Genomic DNA, 17,424 nt, shown 5'->3' on the forward strand with positions numbered 1-17,424 from the left:
GATAGCAGCAGCCCTAAGTGTGCCTGTGGAAGAGGACATGTTTGCCTGGTGTCTTCATTCTCCTTGGCTGGGTGAAAGTAGTCATCTAGCTGGAAACACCATGTAGCATGGGTTCAGCTTGTGGCCCTGGGTGGAGTGTCTTCTCCAGCTTTAAGGGCCATCAGAAGTCATTGCAGTGTACGGCAGTGAAGTTAGCAGCCACTGGCATTTGAAAACAAAAGGGAACTCCAAAATAGCAATGTCTCTTTTCAGTAGGTCTGTTTAGAAAACATGATCATACCTGTTAGCTCAATTTGCATGTCTGAAAGGCTTCTGCTCAGTTAATTGGTAAAATTAATTTTTGCAGTTGTAAACAGAGAGCTGTATTAAGAGCAGAACTAAAGTAATTTTAGTTTACATTATTCTGTGTCATGGAACATTGTTCCTTTCTTACTCAAGGCAGTTCATTTTGTGGTGCTGTCAAGTAATATTTGGTGTCATCTTCAGTCAATGAGGCTTTTTTGATTTATTCCCCCCCCCCCAATATTTTAACAGTTTATTTAGTCCTGTGGATAATGGTCAGTCAATGGCTTTGAGTAGTCAAATTAACACCTCACGGCAGTATATGGGAGCAGGGTGCTGAGATAACCTGGGGATGAGAAGCAATGAGAATCGATGTCAGGAGCGCATTTTGGGGGTTATTGATTGATTGATGCGTTGTGGCCAGAGCATGCAGAGGCACATTGCCCCACAGCTGACTAAGATGAAGCTGCCAGTTACTGCTGACTGCAGGTCATTACCTGAATTAACACCTCACGGCAGTATATGGGAGCAGGGTGCTGAGATAACCTGGGGATGAGAAGCAATGAGAATCGATGTCAGGAGCGCATTTTGGGGGTTATTGATTGATTGATGCGTTGTGGCCAGAGCATGCAGAGGCACATTGCCCCACAGCTGACTAAGATGAAGCTGCCAGTTACTGCTGACTGCAGGTCATTACCTGACCTGATGGATAGGCCTCAGCTGAAAGAACCGCAGTGTTCCCAGAACCAGGAGAATGTTCTGCGCTGCTCCAGCTCATACCAGCCCCAAGAACTGGAGAATCCGTTGATCTGATTCAGTGCCTCCCATTATTCCTATAGGGATCTGTTTGGGATGACTGAGGCACTGGTGGCTGGTTCCCCTGCCTCAGAAGGCAGGGGGAGCCGTGGTAAGCCATGCTGCTGTCAGCAAGCTGCCAGCTCCGGTCCCCCTGCCACAACTCTCAATTGCTAGCAGGTTTCTCTCACTGCACCTCATTTGCATCTGGGACATCAATTAGCATGTTTGTTGAGGCTAATTGAATGAAACTCAATCATAGCTCTTAATTGCTTGACTATGTGAAAAGAAATCACATTAATGCAGCTAATTAAGTGTATGGCAATAGATGCAACATAATTAGGAGTGAAATGTAAAAAACAAGTGGTGGCGAAGGTGCGAGCACGGGGTGAGGGGACTGGGGTGTCTGCTTCTCCTCTTAGCCACGTGTTTGGGGAGGGGTCCCTCTCCTTTGCCGCGTGCTTGAGTTTTTTTATTTTTTTCCCCCTGCCTTACTGAACGATGAGCATGGGCAAGTTGAGAAGAAAAATGCAAATGGATTCGCAATTACTACTTTTTCAAGCTGTTGAGGGGCAGAAGATGGCACGTCTGGGGTGGCCCACTGTTGAGTGGGCTCTAGGGACTTGTTAAGTGCTGTTTAAAAGTACTTGGCTTTGAATTACCCTCATGCCTTGTTAAAGGGTTTTTCTCCCCTTTTTTCTCGGATCAGCATTTTCTACAACTAACATCTCGGGGAGTTATCTCTGTAACATTTGCATATCAAAATCTGGCTTGCTGTCTTCTCTTTAACACAGCATATTCCAGATGACAGCAAGACCCTCATCTGTTCTAATCTGATCAAACCCTCCATTCACTTCTGAAGCCGACACATTGTTTTGTAGTTTGAACTTTTATTCCCTGAGCGGGATCTGACGGAGCGTGCGCAGGGGCAGCTGCTCTGGCTGGAAATTTGGCCCCTGCCTCCCCTCCTCGGGGAGACACGGAGATTATCGTTATGCATCCTGCACACAATGGAAGAGGCTTTATTATTTATATTTGATATATCCCTATAAATATTTAAGCTGACATTAATACCTGTGTGGCATCTGTTGTGTTGGGGTGCTTTGGTCTGGTAACGGCATGGCTGCGGCGCACGGATACTCTTTGCCAACATTCACCTACCCTCTCAAATAATGGTTTAGAGCTGACCTAAGCCTGGTTTATTCTCAATTAAAAGGGCTTTAATAATGCCCTGTCATAGCTCACAAGTTGGCAAGAAGTCATACACGCTGCTGATATGAAGAATGTGGGACAAACACTTTCTCTAGTTGAAGGAGAATATGCCATGATTGGACATTAAATAAAATGTGCTCAAAAAGAGCATGTGCTGAGGTTTAGTCACTCTCTGATTAAGCCTCATTTTCGAGCCCATAAGCAATAAATGCTCAATTATCTTCTGGTTATTGTATTTTAATTTGTGAAAAGCTGACACCACTGAGCAAGAAAGTTCTGCCAACTTGATAATTTATAGATTAAACACTTCCATTTGTCTCTATAACACCTAGTGAAGGAATTTTCCTTAATGGATTGCCTTTGTTTCTTTTAGGAGCAGAGCTCTGCATCTTCTCCCCACAAATTGTTCAGAACCCCCCCCCTCCTTCTACTGCTAATAATTTGCAGACAGCTAGGGAAAAATTAGCTGGTGTGATGGCTTAGTTTGGAGGTTTTAGCACAGATTACCAGTGACTATGAAGAAATTAGTGCTGGTCCAGATTTTTGATGGGTTTTGAGCAGAATATGTAATTTGTATTGTAAAACCTGCCAGAGGTGAAAGGATCTTGATAAGGGAGCTGATTGCTGCCCATGTTGTGGCAGCAGTGACACAGATTTGGGGCAGTTCAGGAATTTGCTTTGCTCTGGTGGTGCGCAGCTCTGTGCGCTGCAGGTTGGGAACCAACCGAGCCTAGTGCTGGCAGTGTGTCATCTCACACCTGTCACCTCTCTAACTCGTTCCCCAATCCCTTGGGCTATGGGGACTTAGGTCTTTTCTTGTACAGATGCCATGACATCACCCAGGTCTTCCTAAGGTGATCAAGTTCTGTCTGAAAAGGAATTAAGACTTGCTTCCATGTAGAAAATTGCTCAGGAATACCATTCCCGTGGTTGGAGTTGGAAGGAACATTAAACTACATCTAGTTCCAACTGCCCTGCCATGGGCAGGAACACCATCTGGCCCATTGTGCGCCTGCTGAAACATTTCAGCCAGGTTTGAGGGTGAAAGAAATAAGGTCATCAAACACTGACAGAGAGGAGACAGGGAAATATTCAGCCTTGCCATCTCTGGGACCTCCTAGCTGGTGACTCCTACATGTGCTTCAAACCAAGCTTCCACTGGTAGTTTGAGGATGTAGCAGAAAGCTCCAGACTTTTGTGCTTAATTATAGTGAGAACTGTGGAAGGGATTATCAAGAAAATGGAAGGGTGGGTGCTGACAAGAGGATGCAGGGCCACAGTGTTAAGAAACTAGGTTTGTTAATTGTATTGCTTGAGGAACTGCCTATTTGATGTTGAGCTTTGAGTCTTTTTCTCCTCCTACCAGGATTATATGCAGAATGTTCATGGGAAAGAAATCGACTTGCTGAGAACCACTGTGAAGGTCCCTGGGAAGAGACCACCCCGAGCTACGTCAGCTTGTGCACCCATTTCCAGTCCTAAAACCAACGGCCTCACTAAGGACATGAGCAGTTTACACATCTCGCCAAATTCAGGTAAGAGAATACCAGGCTAGAGAAAAACTGAGTGAAACTGCATTTCCAGTGTCTCTAGGCAGTTGTTATGTGTGGCTGGGATGAGGATGTTGTCTGTTCATAGTTGGAAGTGTTCCACGCCGGGTTGGGTGGGGCTTGGAGCAACCTGGGCTACTGGGAGGTGTCCCTGCCTGTGGCAAGGGATCTGGAATGAGATCCTGTTTGAAGTCCTTTCCAGCCAAAACCATTCTGTGATTCTGTGATGTACAAATTCACTGATATGGAACTTCATAAACCCCAAGTGCTCATCTGTCCTCCACGTGAGATTCTAAGTTTCTGAATAGCCTTCAATGTCTTTGTGTGTTTGTTACCTTATACTTGCCAAAACCCCATGGAATTTCACAGAAATTAACATACAGGCAGAATTGATGAGCAGTTAGGTCTAATACTTAGGAAAAACAAATGTTTTATGATTTGGAAAGGCTTTTTATGGCTTCCTGGTGCGATCCACAGCCCAGAAGAATGCATAATTTTGGACTTTCCAACAGCAAGATTCTTCTGTGGAAAGCTGTTCTAGTTCATTTGTGGAAGTAGTTTATAGCTCCTTGAGAGCTCTAAATAGAGAAGTTTATTGTTTGCTGAAGTACTTGTCCATACAGTTAAGTGGATTTAAAAAAATTGCATTACAGGAAAACATTTGAGACAATTTGTCTTGTAAAATGCACAGCTTAGGGAAAGCTCATAATGGTCTGGTATTGGTGTGGAAGTATTGTCAGCATGTTTGGGATGACGTTCATAAAGTGCCAAGTGCCATTTGCATTTATGATTCATGTAGACACCTCCAGCACGTGCCAAAAAAAACATCTACACACCGATGTCCCTGTGCAATATCCACTGGAATGAGTGACGGCAGGAAGGAACTCTGTCACGTGCCTGTTCAGGTGTCTTTGGTGATAGTTCTCTCATGCTTCAGAGAGCCGTAGAATGGTTTGGTTTGGAAGGGACCTTAAATATCATCTTGTTCAACTCGCGGTGCTTCGAGTCAAGCTGTAATTCTTTGTGGTGTTGCGGCATGCATTTCCTTGTATTAGGGGTTTTCCTTCCGACTGTTGAGTGCTACTGGTTGAGGTGGATTTTTAAAGTGTTGCCACTGGTCAGACACCCCTGGAGATGCTGGCCTGGGACCTGCAGTGTCTGAAGCTGTGATTGCATCAGACGTTTTCAAGTTGGGACCTACCCCTCGAGGGGAACAGAGCCAGCATGAGCACTGGAAGAGTTCATAGGAGAACATTATTCATGGTGGAGTTGTTTCCAGTCTGCTGTTTAATTTAGAAGGCTGGGTGCGGGGAGTGCTCTTGATTTTTCAATGTATTTCATAATTTAGGGAAGAAAAGTGCTAGACTGAGTCAGTAAACCATGGGTAAGATGTTAGAAGTAGAGATTTCTGCTTATAAGTCATTTGAACACAGGCAAAAATTACTTGGTTGCTCCAGAGAAGAACATTTCTGAAAACATCTTCAGAGGCATGTACTAATACAAAGCTTATTGCATGGAATTTACATGTCTTGGCATATGCTTAGGTTGGTCAGAGGGAAACTTCCCATGAGTGTGTAGAGCAGACAGCTCTCCCTGTCAGTGGTGGCAGCCACGGTGTGTGTATCCCGACTGGCCTGAGGTGTGATCACACAGCATTTGCTTTAAGAAACAGTTCATTATGCCAGAAAGTGTAAATGCTGGAAAACATCTCTGCTTTTTAGGCAGTGTATTTCAGACAACACTGTCGGAGTAGTTGGAGCTTCTGTCCTCTCTCTCGGCTTCTTCATCGTGTTGCTTAGAAATACCGAGAGACTTTGCTGTTGTTGATGTCTCGCTGCCTTCCGCTGTCTTGTCTTGTGCTTACTATTGGGTTAAAAGCAAACCAAAAATGGGAACTGTTCATCAGCAAAGTATTTTAACAAAGAAAAAGAAAGAAAATTAAAATTAAAATGTATTAGGACAGACAGGATCTGGGAAATCACTGCCAGCAGCTCAGCTCGGCATCAGTTCCTGTGTCAGTCCCAGTGCTCTCTTGTTCAGGTGAGACTGAAGAGCTGCAATGCAGAGAGGGATTTCAAAATTTCAGAGGAATATTAGTATTGTAAAAAAAGTGCCACAAACTGCCTGGCTTGTTAGTCTGAGCTTTGATGTGGTCAGGTGTGTTGGGTGGGAGACCTGTAGGTACTCAGTGCTCAGTTCTGGAGTACCCGGAGCTGATACATCTGCAGTTACCTGTCATGCAGCTAAAAACACTTGCACATTTTCCCTTGCAGGCTGTGTTGCTGTCTGAGAGCTTCTCTCAGTTGTTAGTATTGGCAAAATGTTGTCTTCAGCTTCTGTGATGCTTTAAAATTGATTACAGGGCTGAACTGGTCAGTTCCTGGTTTTCCTTCAGGAAGTTTCTATACATGAAACTGCCATGTGGATGAGGTTTGGACCAAGTAGAAAGAATCAGCACTTGCTGGTTTTATTTTTATGCTTGTAAATTCACTACATTCCCACTGCTTCACATGTTATCTCCTCCCCAAACCAGGGAAATATCTTTGTTGGAACACATTGATGGTCTGTTATTAAACATCACTTGGGAGCTGCCCCTTAAGGGTGAATTTCAGTGCCGACTTTGCCGGCAAATATATGGAATAGATGCCTATTTGACTGCCTGAAACTGACATTTCAAACCCATTTTTCACAAGTACTCAGGAGATAGTTTTCTCTGTCTTGTAGTGGAATTTCTCATAAACAAGTGGGGCAGCTCAGCCTGGGGAAGAGAAGGCTCAGAGGGACCTTCCGCTCTCTGCAACTCCCTGACAGGAGGTACAGCTAGGTGGGGTCAGGCTCTGCTCCCAGGGAGCAAGGGACAGGACCAGGGAAGAGAAGGAGGGACCTTCCGCTCTCTGCAACTCCCTGACAGGAGGTACAGCTAGGTGGGGTCAGGCTCTGCTCCCAGGGAGCAAGGGACAGGACCAGAGGAAATGGCCTCAAGTTGTGCCAGGGGAGGTTTCGGTTGGGTACTCAGAAAATTATTGCCCGGCCCTGGCACAGCTACGTAGAGGCATTGTGGAGTCACTGTCACTGGAGTGAGACCTTCCGCTCTCTGCAACTCCCTGACAGGAGGTACAGCTAGGTGGGGTCAGGCTCTGCTCCCAGGGAGCAAGGGACAGGACCAGAGGAAATGGCCTCAAGTTGTGCCAGGGGAGGTTTCGGTTGGGTACTCAGAAAATTATTGCCCGGCCCTGGCACAGCTACGTAGAGGCATTGTGGAGTCACTGTCACTGGAGTGATCTAACAGCCATGTGGAGATACAGTTCAGTGGTGCCCTTGGCAGTGCTGAGGTGTGATTGGACTCGATATGATCTTAGAGGGTTTCCCCAACCTAAACAGTTCTGTGATTCTAAGCTATGACACTGTACATGAGAGGGCTCAAAGCTTCGTTAACTCCTAGTGCCCACCATGGTGTGTGTGGAGGTCAGGCAGCAAAGCCAGACCGCTGGCTGGAAGAAGGGTGACCTCTAGTTGAAAACTGGCCTCTGAGCTTTCTTGGATTCTTGGAGGTGCAATTTTGTGTTTATCCTGAAAATACTAGGATTCTATGTAGCAGCTTTTCTCAGAAAATCCAGAGGGATGTGGGATTGTTTGGGTTGTGCTGTCTATAGGCTTTAAATAGCATTGTTAACCATGGCTCTAGGAAAGGTGCTCATACTTGCAAGCCAGCTTGGTGTAGGAATCTCTGAGTTGGGGGAAATGGATATTTGTTCCCTTTAATCTAAAATTATTGTGCTTTTGTGTTACCTTAAACCAAAGTTGACCAATGATGCGTAAGTAACTGAAATTTAAATTATGTTTGCTTGGCATTGAGAATAGTTCCTTTGCTGCAGCTCAGTTAGAATTCCTTCAGAAAAGGATAACTTGCTCGGTTCCAACTTTAACTGCGAGTTGGGAGCGCACCTCAGCAGTCTCCTGAGGGCCAGAGTCCTGCACATCCTCCTGGCCGGTGTCTCTGCGTTTCAGAAGCTGACTCTGCTCGTGCTGACTTTGGAGCAGGAGTGACTCCAGGTTTCCTTTACTCCCAAGTTGGGTTGATTCTGAGCTGGTTGACCTAAAAGTGAACTTATTCTTGAATTCTCTCCCAGGAGTCATTTATTTCCTCTCCTCTCCAAACAACCCAAAGCCTGAGCTGCAGCAAGAGCCACTGATGTAGAAAGTTCACATCTAAAAATAGCTTATGGGATAAATTGTTTTCTGATTAACACCTCATTTAAATAATTTGGTGCTATTAAATTTGCTTACAATAGTGACTGTATGTGAAGTATCCCAAAATGTGTTAGCTCTGCAGCCATCACTAAGTGTGCCAAGGGTTGTTATCAGCTAACTGCATGTGACATTTCAGGCATAGTATAGGAACAGCAGCTTCACAGGCTCAGCAGTGTGAGTTTTGTATCTGTTAGTAATTGTGATCATCTATCAAATCATCGGGATTTTTCGTAGATCATGCAATAATCTGTTTTAATTGAAGGTCACTGTGAGGATTCAGGTGTTATGATCAGGCTGACGATGAGTAAAAATGTGTGTTGAGCCAAGAGCTCACAAGCACAAGCAATTGCTCCAGAGCCTCTAGATTCTGGGTGCCTTATCAAATAAATGCAGAACTACGTCCCAAATTCTTGAATTTGCTCTTAGTTCCTTACTTGTAGGTGGATGAGCTTGTGTACTGGAGCAGTGTGGACTCAACAGAGCCAGATTTGGCCTGGTGTGGTTCCCACAAGGCCAGAGGTTGGTTGTTGGTAGTTATTTGTCACTAATTTTGTAGTCTGATAAGGTATATGAGGCTACTTAACACGAAACTTTTTCCGCACTTCGACTTGAGCATGAGTTTTATAGATTTGCCACAGATCACAAATGCAAGTTTGTGACTTACTTTTGTCATTAATCACCTGAGTCAATTTTCCATTTGGTTGCATTTGCTGTTAGTTTGGTGATATACAGCTGCAGCAAATGAAAGGAGAAGTTGTCAGTTTACTTGTTTGAAAGGAGAAAAAGCCCAATTTTAAGTGCATCAGAGATTTCCCTTTCATCCCACTAGAGGGGGGATCCCTCAAGGTCATCTTCACCAACTCCTTTGGACCAGGATTTACCCTTCCCAGTGCTAGAGAGAAATTAAGTATTAGTACCCAATATTCCTTAATAATGGGGGAAAGGAGCAGGGCACATATTAGTCTTAATGAAATAGATGTTTGATGAAATAACTGAATTTGTTAAGTACTGAAAAGACTACTTCGCTTAGATTTTCTCTTCAGGGAAAGAAGGCAACAACGAACAGCCTGAGGATCCTTTCTTGAGGTGGGTGAATGGTGCCCAACTCTTAACGATGATTGGGTGGATAAAAGATTAAGAATGTGTCCTGGAGCTTCAGACAGATGACTGTGGACACTGGACAGGCCACAGTCAGTGCTGCTCAGCCTCTGTTGTGCTGTATCCTGCATAAACTCACAGATCTGTCTTATCCACCCGCTGCAGTCTTGCCGATTTCATACGAACTGGTTGGATGTTCAGACCTTTACAGAACTGTTCGCTGCTTTTTCCCTGGTGATTTTAAGATATTAAAGCCATCAGGAGGGTTGAAGCTGATTTACCAAATGGAGAAAAAAATTCACAAATGTGTTTGGAGTATTGAACGGCCGTTGACATCTAAAGTCCCAACCATGCTGTTTTCCTCCACACTCCAGCAATCAGGACATCCAGCAAACCCATAAAAAACCAAACTAATAGCATGAATATTCAGTGACCTAGAATACTAATTATTGTCATGAATATTAATGTGATCGGACTTGCTTTTTCCTCTTCTCTTTCTCTCTGGCTCTTTTTTTTTTTCCCCTCTATTTTTTTTTTCCACTCAGCCGGCTCTAAAGATGGACCATAATGAGAGCATTTAAGAGAGAGAGCGCTCTCCGCCGTGACAGGGACCGGGGTAATAAGGAGAGCTTGATTAACGTGGTGCACTTGGGGGAGAGATGAGAAGATTCACGTGGGCCTGTTGTGGGGGAGGCAATGAGGCACCGGCGGCTGTGTTGCTGCTCCCTCAGATTAATGAGGCCTAAGAGTGCATTAGGAACAGTGACAAAGGTTTGATCTAATGGGCTCAGTCATTTTTCCTTTGAGTGACAGACGCACAGAAGTAATTGGCTGTGCAGAATGGCAGCTCATTGGCAGTACTTAAGGATACATTATCCCCGTTGTGTGGCCCGCAGAGGCTGTTTATCAAAACTGCTCACACTGCAGACATGCATTCACTTAGCTGCTGTTACAGTGGCAATAGCTATAAAAAAAAAGTCATCTCGCATTCGGATCTATTGTCTCTTTTGCGAAAATAAAGTTTCTTTGTTCCGTTTTCTGAAGAGGCTGTGGGATATGTGGATGCCAGCAGTCATCCCTCCCTGTCCTGAAGAGGCGCTGGATGCAACTCACAGGGTCTGAGGAGGTTTGCAGCTCATGGGAAGCTTCTGAAGTTAGTTCAGTTAACGTTAGCCGTGTTGACCTAGCACGCAGGTGAGACGCAGCACCACCACCCTTCCCTTTCCAATTCCACTGTGAATGATTTCCGCAGTCGAAGGGATTAGGAAGCATTTTACGTTCTTCACCTCAGGCCCTGGAACACGCTCTGCTGTACGTGAGAGCAGCATCACACCTCAGAACAATTTGGTTCTGTGCTGCTGTTGTTTGCAAAGTTCAATTCATGGTTCTTAACAAGATCCACAACCAAATAAGAGCAATAAAAGTAGAGCTTTTGCTGGTGTAAAACACTCACCTCTGGGTCTTAAGGCTGCAGTCCCTGAACAAGCAGGTAACTTCAGTCAGGGCTCACCCATAAATACCTTATTTATTACTCTTGTTTGTTAAAACTACTGAAATAATAGTAATGTGCTTGCTGGGAAAGGACTTTGATCCCAGCAGAGTGAACAGTCAGGGATCTTGAGCAGAAGCCTGCAGTGAAGATCTTGGGTTTAACTTCCTTTTAGAAGAGATGTCTCCTCTGATGACTTAATTTTCCTCCACACTTGCTGTGTTGCTTTGGCATGCTCTGAGAATAATAGCTTTCCTCGTTATACTCCCAGCACCACGTCCTTCACTGCCAGGATATTTCTTGGCACTGCCTTGTTTGTTCATTAGTATTGACCCTGCTCAGTTTGCGTGCTGCTAATCGAGCCCAGTTCGCAGGGATGGAGATGGAAGGGCTTCCTCTATGAATAGCTGCTTATCCTCAGGATTCTTGTTCAGTAAATGAATGCTTCTGAAAAAAAAATAATTCTTAGAAACAAGTGAAAGCCACAAGCAAGTTGTCTGCGACAGCACTGAAAATGATTGTCAGTGCGTGTTGAAGGAGAGTTTCAAGGCTGGAACTAGTGTGTTTTGGAAAGATATTGTTGTAGAACCACAGAATAGTTAGGGTTGGAAGGGACCTGAACGATCATCAGCATTCAGTCCTCTCTTTCACTCTTTCGTGTTCCATGTATGAATAGCCTCAAGTTTTTATAACTCCCTGATAGACCCTGGGCGGAGATAATGTGCTGTTTGCAAACTGCTGTTGGGTTGAAACAGAATCCATGGCAATACTTAGGGAATTTTACCCCACTCAGGAGCCTGACTATGGAAGTTGGAGATCTCCAGCCCTGGTCCCACATCTGATCTGAGAAAATGGCCAGACAGTGTTCTGACACGTGGGCAGTGCCTCCCTTCCCAATGCAATTGACTTTCCTCAGCTGGAGGTGAGGAGCTGTTTTCCCAGATTTCATTGCAGCTCACGATCTCTAGAGTGGGCGAGGAAAGGAGGATGCGTCTGTAAAAGATGGATGCTGCGGTGACAAACTGATGGAACCTGACTAGCCATCCCCACCCAAGTTTTCCTGGTCCCGAGGTTCATATCTGTAGGCAGAGCAGGGGCAGAAGGTACAGCTGGGATGGTCAGCCACTCCTCAGGAAAGATTTGTCCACTGGAAAGATTTCTGCACAGCTCTGGGAATGAATTTCTGAGTGTGATGCAGACCTGGGGACAGGGGGAAGGAATGGTTCCCATCTTTTTGCAGCTAACAGTGAAGCTCTCACTTTCCCTTTAGACCCTAATGCTTGAAAAGACTTGAGGGAGCAGCACTGGGTGTGGGTTTGGAACAGGCATCCAAGAGCCAATCTAACCTACTTGACAGTGCGGAAGCTGAATTAGAGGGCATTTCAAGAATAGGCAGAATTTCTGCTACACAAATTGACCCAAAATGATTTGAAACAATTAACCCTCTGATAGCAAGAGTCAGGATTTCCTGACCCACAGCTCTAATGTATTTTTCATTAGTTCTAACAGCTGGTGAGCACAGCCCTCTGGCCTTAAGAGGTTTATTTCGGGTTTTTTTGGAAGAGAAACTCGTGAACATGAAGAGCCTGGCACAAATAAAACATGGCCATGTGAAAGCAGAGTAGTGGGCTGCAGTTTATCTGGTTCAGTCTTTCTGTGCAGCCTCTGTGTGGGTCTCAGATGCTGCTGCTCCATGGAAGAACACAGTTCTGCTTCACGACTCTTGCCGTATCTGCTCGTCCCGTATGTTCAGGAGGATGTTAGTTGCACTTGTGACTATAACTTGTTGTAACTGATGCGTTTGGTAGAAATCACAGATGTGTCTGCAGCAAGAGACTGAGATCGTTTGTGTGTTGAAGTCACTCATATCTCACTTCTCAGGGTCTAATTGTGAGCTGTGTTTGTTCTGCATTTGTAATCAGCGGGTGGCATAGTGGGTGAAGGCTTGGTTTGAATGCTGTGTCTGGTAAACAACCTGTGCTGCCCAGTGGTGATTCACATTAAGTTAAGAACCAGTGCAAGAGGGATCACTGGTGTGCTGTCCCCTGTACTGGGCCACTGCAGGAGCAACACAAACCAAAGCCCTGAGTGGTTTCTCCTTTGTTGCACAAGTCACTGCATATGTGTAGGATAACATTTATATTAACCTTAATTGGATATTTTCTTAAATTTTTTATAATAGAGCCTTTATCTTTTGGCTTTTTCTGACTAGATACACATGGTCCTGTGTGTGTATAAATCTTGGTTATTTTAATAACATTAAGTCCAGTAATCTGACTTTGCCTTCAGGGTCTGTTGTTGTGGAAATAGGAAACAACTCTGCATTAAGAGCCAAAGTGACTCCCCTGTTCTTGGGAGATGGAAAGAGATTCTGCCCCGGTGTGTGTTTCTGTCAGCCCCTCAGTATGTACATTTGTGCATGCAGGCAATCCCTCCCCGGCTGAATTCCTCCTGTGCCCAGTGTTGGCGTCTCTGGCTCTTTGCAACGATCTGTACTACATGGATATAGAAACTGGATTTTGTGTGAGCACGCTCACTTTTCTTGGAGGCTCTTCTGCTAAGCATTGGCCAAACCTGGAAATTACTTTGACTCTTAATTTGGATAGGTTTTGCAGAGCTTAATTGTTTGAGCGTTCTGTAGGCACGATCATAATGGGGTATTTTATAACATCAGAAAAGGCAGTTTTAATAAAGCTGTCTAGAGCTAGAAAGAGGAACTCTTCCTTTGATGCTCCTTTGGTAGATGAAAACATTTTTGTTCAATAGGAAGCCAGCATCTTTTTTTGCTCATTTGAGACAAGTTCTGGCAACATACTGATATTCATTCAAATATAAATGCCATATTCCCTTTGAAATGCAAATTGTTTAAAGAAAAATAGCATATGGTGTAGAGGTAAGTATCTTTTCAAATCAGCTCCCACACTTTAGGGTTGTGAGTATAGCTAAAATTATTCTTTGGAAAGAATCTGGAGCCTTTGACACATTGAAGCTTGAACTAATCAAGGCTTCCCAGTAAGCATATACACATATCCATATCAAGGAAACAGTGCTGAGAATACATGGATTAGCATAGTAATTTGACTGCCCCCTGCTAATCAACTTAAGCAACCAGCTGATGTATATAGGATGTGTTTGAAGAGCCAGCTCTTTCACAGGTCCAGAACGGACCAAGTAGCTGGTCAGGAGTTTCAGGTTAATGTGAGGATGTGTGTCTGTCTGTGTGCAGACAGATGTGGATATGTACATGGAAGGGGAACACGCACACAAGTGATGCAGAATGAATGTATCGAGGCATTGCTTGGCAGTGCTTGCTGCAAAGGCTTCCTGTGCTTAACCCAATACACAGACTTTACTTCTCAGACAATCTGAGAATCCCAGAATGGGTTGAGTTGGAAGTACCTTCAAATCCCATCTAGTCCAACCCCACTGCCATGGGCAGGGACACCTGCATTTTCAGTGAGTACTGCTGGGCTCCTCCTCGTTTTAACTGTCTCCTGCTTGTCTGCTAGAAGACTGAGGTGATTTCTGCTGTCGAGGCTTTACCTGTGAGCAGAATTAATGAACATTTGCCAGGTCTGAATTGGGGTTTTCCTGCTGTAGATGGGAAGAGCCCTGGGACTGTGCTGTAGAAGCTTTGTGTGGCATACAGTGTGCAAGAGCAGCAGGTGGCTCTTCATAGCCCTTGTTTTGGCGTGGCGGCGTAAGTGCGTGGTGGGGTATGTGTCCTGGGCTTGCTGCAGTTAGACTGAGAAGTGGAAAAATTAGCAATGGTTTGGGAAAATAATTAAGTACAGTTGTAAGTAAGAAGTTAGTGCTAGAGCTGAACACATGGAGAAGGAGGAGGAGGAGAGGAAAGGGCACACTATTTTTGTAGTCCAGCCCTTCTGATTCTGGCTTGATGGTTTGTATAGTAGGAAAACTTCACAGCACCTGGACAAAAAGTGGAATTTAATCCTGAATAAACATTACCGTAAGGATTGCAGGTAGCAGGGGGACCAGACTATGACAGTAGGAAAGATGGAGCTAAGTTGGGTTGCCTCATTGATCAGTTCAGTGTTACATGATGGGACTTGGCACCTATTTCATGCTTGCAGCCCATACGTTTCAGAAAGGTGAAATGAAGGAAAAATTCTTCCTTCGTTTGCGGAGTAAGTCACTTCCCCAGCAGATTCATGTCATAATGTGGGGTTGGAGTTTCATCAGATAGCCTTAAGGTGAAAGTAAATCTTCTGGTGCTGACATGATGGCATAGAAGTCTGATATTCTCTGTTTAAGGTTTTGCTTTTGCATCGTGGTTAGAAAGTGAGAGGACACTTCTGTTCAAAAACTTGTGAACTGGGCAGGAGGTGTCAGCATACAAATATCACTGCTTACATTGTGTTTTTGTTGGCCTAAATCTCAAGTTTGTACAGTCCATTTCATCTCAAGCTCTATCATTCACATCAACCACTCCTTTTAATTTGGTGGACATCTGTTCGTTGATGTTCATAGCTTTTCTGGGTTGTGAAAAGCAGAGGTGACCAGCAGCACCATCATGGAAGTTCATTTGGAAGGAGATATTTCTTTTAAGACACCTCAAAATATATGTACTGTCAGCTCATGTCTCCATTTTCTGTTGTGTCAGTACCTGCTAAGATACTGAGTTACAATTCAATCCTCTGCTCTGTGCTCTTATGCCTTGGGAGGTCCCAACATGGTTCCAAAATCCACCCTAGACTTTGCATAATTAAACAAATGAGTGTTTCTGTCTGTGTTTTATGTCTGCAAAGTAGGGGTAGCCACACAGAAGTTCTTGAGGCTGAGTAAATACATTGAAGGCACAGATACCACGCTAAGGACTAAAGATGAGATTTAGTCTTGGGAAAGGGGAGGAGAGAGAGGGACAATTATTCCAACTCTAATAAACACAAAGTAGTTCACTGAGCTCTGCTGTCTTCCCAAAGGCTGCTCTGGGAAAAGACATAATGATAGAACTGGGAGTCAGGAGATCTGGGTTTTATTTTCAAGTCTGCCACAATCTTCCTTTGTGGCCCTGGGTCATTTAACCTCTGAAAAATGGGGGAAATGATTGTAGATAATTAACAACCTCACAGGAGCATTGAAAATTAATTCATTAATTTTCCTGAACTCATCAGTAGAAGGTGCAATGGAAATGCAAAGTGTGAGGGTATGTTATAAAATTGTGTCTGTTCCTTTCCCTCTACATGTGTTTTTTAAAGTATTCTTCAGTCCATAGAGGACCTGTGGGGCACCTTTGGAGAGCCTGCCATGAGGAATGAAACCAGCACTGTAAATTCTTTGTAGCTTTATAATGTGCAAGACCTGTGCTAGGAATGTAGTAAAATGTGCTCAGAACCCACAACTCTGGAGCAGCCTTTGGCCCAAACCAAGTTGTAAAGAAGACCATCGGAAACCTGAGTGGAAAGGTTTTAATTGTTTCTGCTCTGAAATTTATTCAACCAGATAACACTTGTGCTTTATGATGACAAAGCTGGCCCTATCGCTCCTCCTCACACCCCTCCCAGCATTTTGATGTCTTAGACCTCAGTGATCATGAAAATACAGAATTGTTTCTGGTGTTTGCTGGGTACAGGCTGTTCTTTGGGTCACCCCTTTCATGTCATGGGCCTTCAGGTAGGGTTGTAGTGGTTATACTGCTATGGAACGAGCCACAGGAGTGATACTTGCAGTCAGTGGAACAAGCTCCTAAGTGTGTGCTTTGTGTCACCACATTGTTTTGAGATTAAAGGTCCAAATAAGTCTTTTGTCTGGTCTCACCACACTAGAAGCCATTTGTTCCCCGTTGCTGTGGGCTTGGTTTCACTTGGGGGGCACAATTGTGTGAGAGAGTATTTAGAGGTGGATTGCTTTAAATCTCTGGGTTGGAGTAGTTGTCTCATCTCACTTACTTGTGTGAACAGTGATTTTCAGGATCAAATTAATTTTCTGTGTGCAGTCTGTCTGTTCTAACGAGTGGGGAACCTGTGCAGGGTGCAACCAGGGGCAGGGTGGTGGAAGATTGTGCTTTCCAGAAGATGAATGAACAGAAGTGAGGTGAAATTTTGAAAATGTATACTCTTTTGTCAGAGGTTCCAAGCTGGATGTGAGTGGGCTGCTGAGATCCATGGTGCCCCAGAGCTCTGGTCACAGGACTGTTGTCTTCAGCGCTTCAGGGAGGGCTGTGTTGGTTTTTGTGTTGGTGAAGTAATCTCTGTTTCTGCTCTGTTAAGATACACCCATCCATCTTCATGCAAAATCAATTTTGTCTTCTCTATTGACACAATTTGTTTTCCATTTATGTCTAGGGAACGTGACTACTAGCACATCTGTGTCTCAGATGGCCAGTGGGATCAGTCTAGTCTCCTTCAACAGCCGCCCGGATGGTATGCATCAGCGCTCTTATTCGGTCTCCAGTGCAGATCAGTGGAGTGAGGCAACAGTCATTGCAAACTCTGGCATTAGCAGTGGTAAGAAACCTGGAGCTGGGGGGGGTAACCTGCTTTGGGGGGAATTTGGTGGTTTGCTTTTTCAAAAAGAAGAACGTTAAATAATACAGCCTGGTGTTCATCCAGAGGCACTGTTGGATGCCAAACTTGTAGCATCTGAGAGAAAAAGAGCAATTAGATTAAGGAGAACAGATTAACATAATACTTTTGGGGTCTTATACAAGGTTCTGGAGTGACAGGACAAGGGGAAATGCATTCAAACTGAAAGACAGTAGGTTTAGATTGGATACTAGGGAGAAAT

At 44.4% G+C, this 17,424-nt stretch overlaps 1 protein-coding gene across 1 annotated transcript in view; it reads left to right on the top strand.

Moving 5' to 3' along the window:
• LOC103801031 (arf-GAP with GTPase, ANK repeat and PH domain-containing protein 1) overlaps positions 1-17,424 on the top strand; it is a 226,479-nt gene that overhangs the window by 110,886 nt on the left and 98,169 nt on the right. The window contains exon 10 of the mRNA XM_009073430.1: positions 3,656-3,824. Coding sequence (XP_009071678.1) covers positions 3,656-3,824 — 169 coding nt within the window. The remainder of the gene's footprint in view (positions 1-3,655; positions 3,825-17,424) is intronic.

The sequence above is a fragment of the Acanthisitta chloris genome, unplaced genomic scaffold, assembly GCF_000695815.1.
Source record: "Acanthisitta chloris isolate BGI_N310 unplaced genomic scaffold, ASM69581v1 scaffold4514, whole genome shotgun sequence".
Classification (NCBI taxonomy): Eukaryota; Metazoa; Chordata; class Aves; order Passeriformes; family Acanthisittidae; genus Acanthisitta; species Acanthisitta chloris.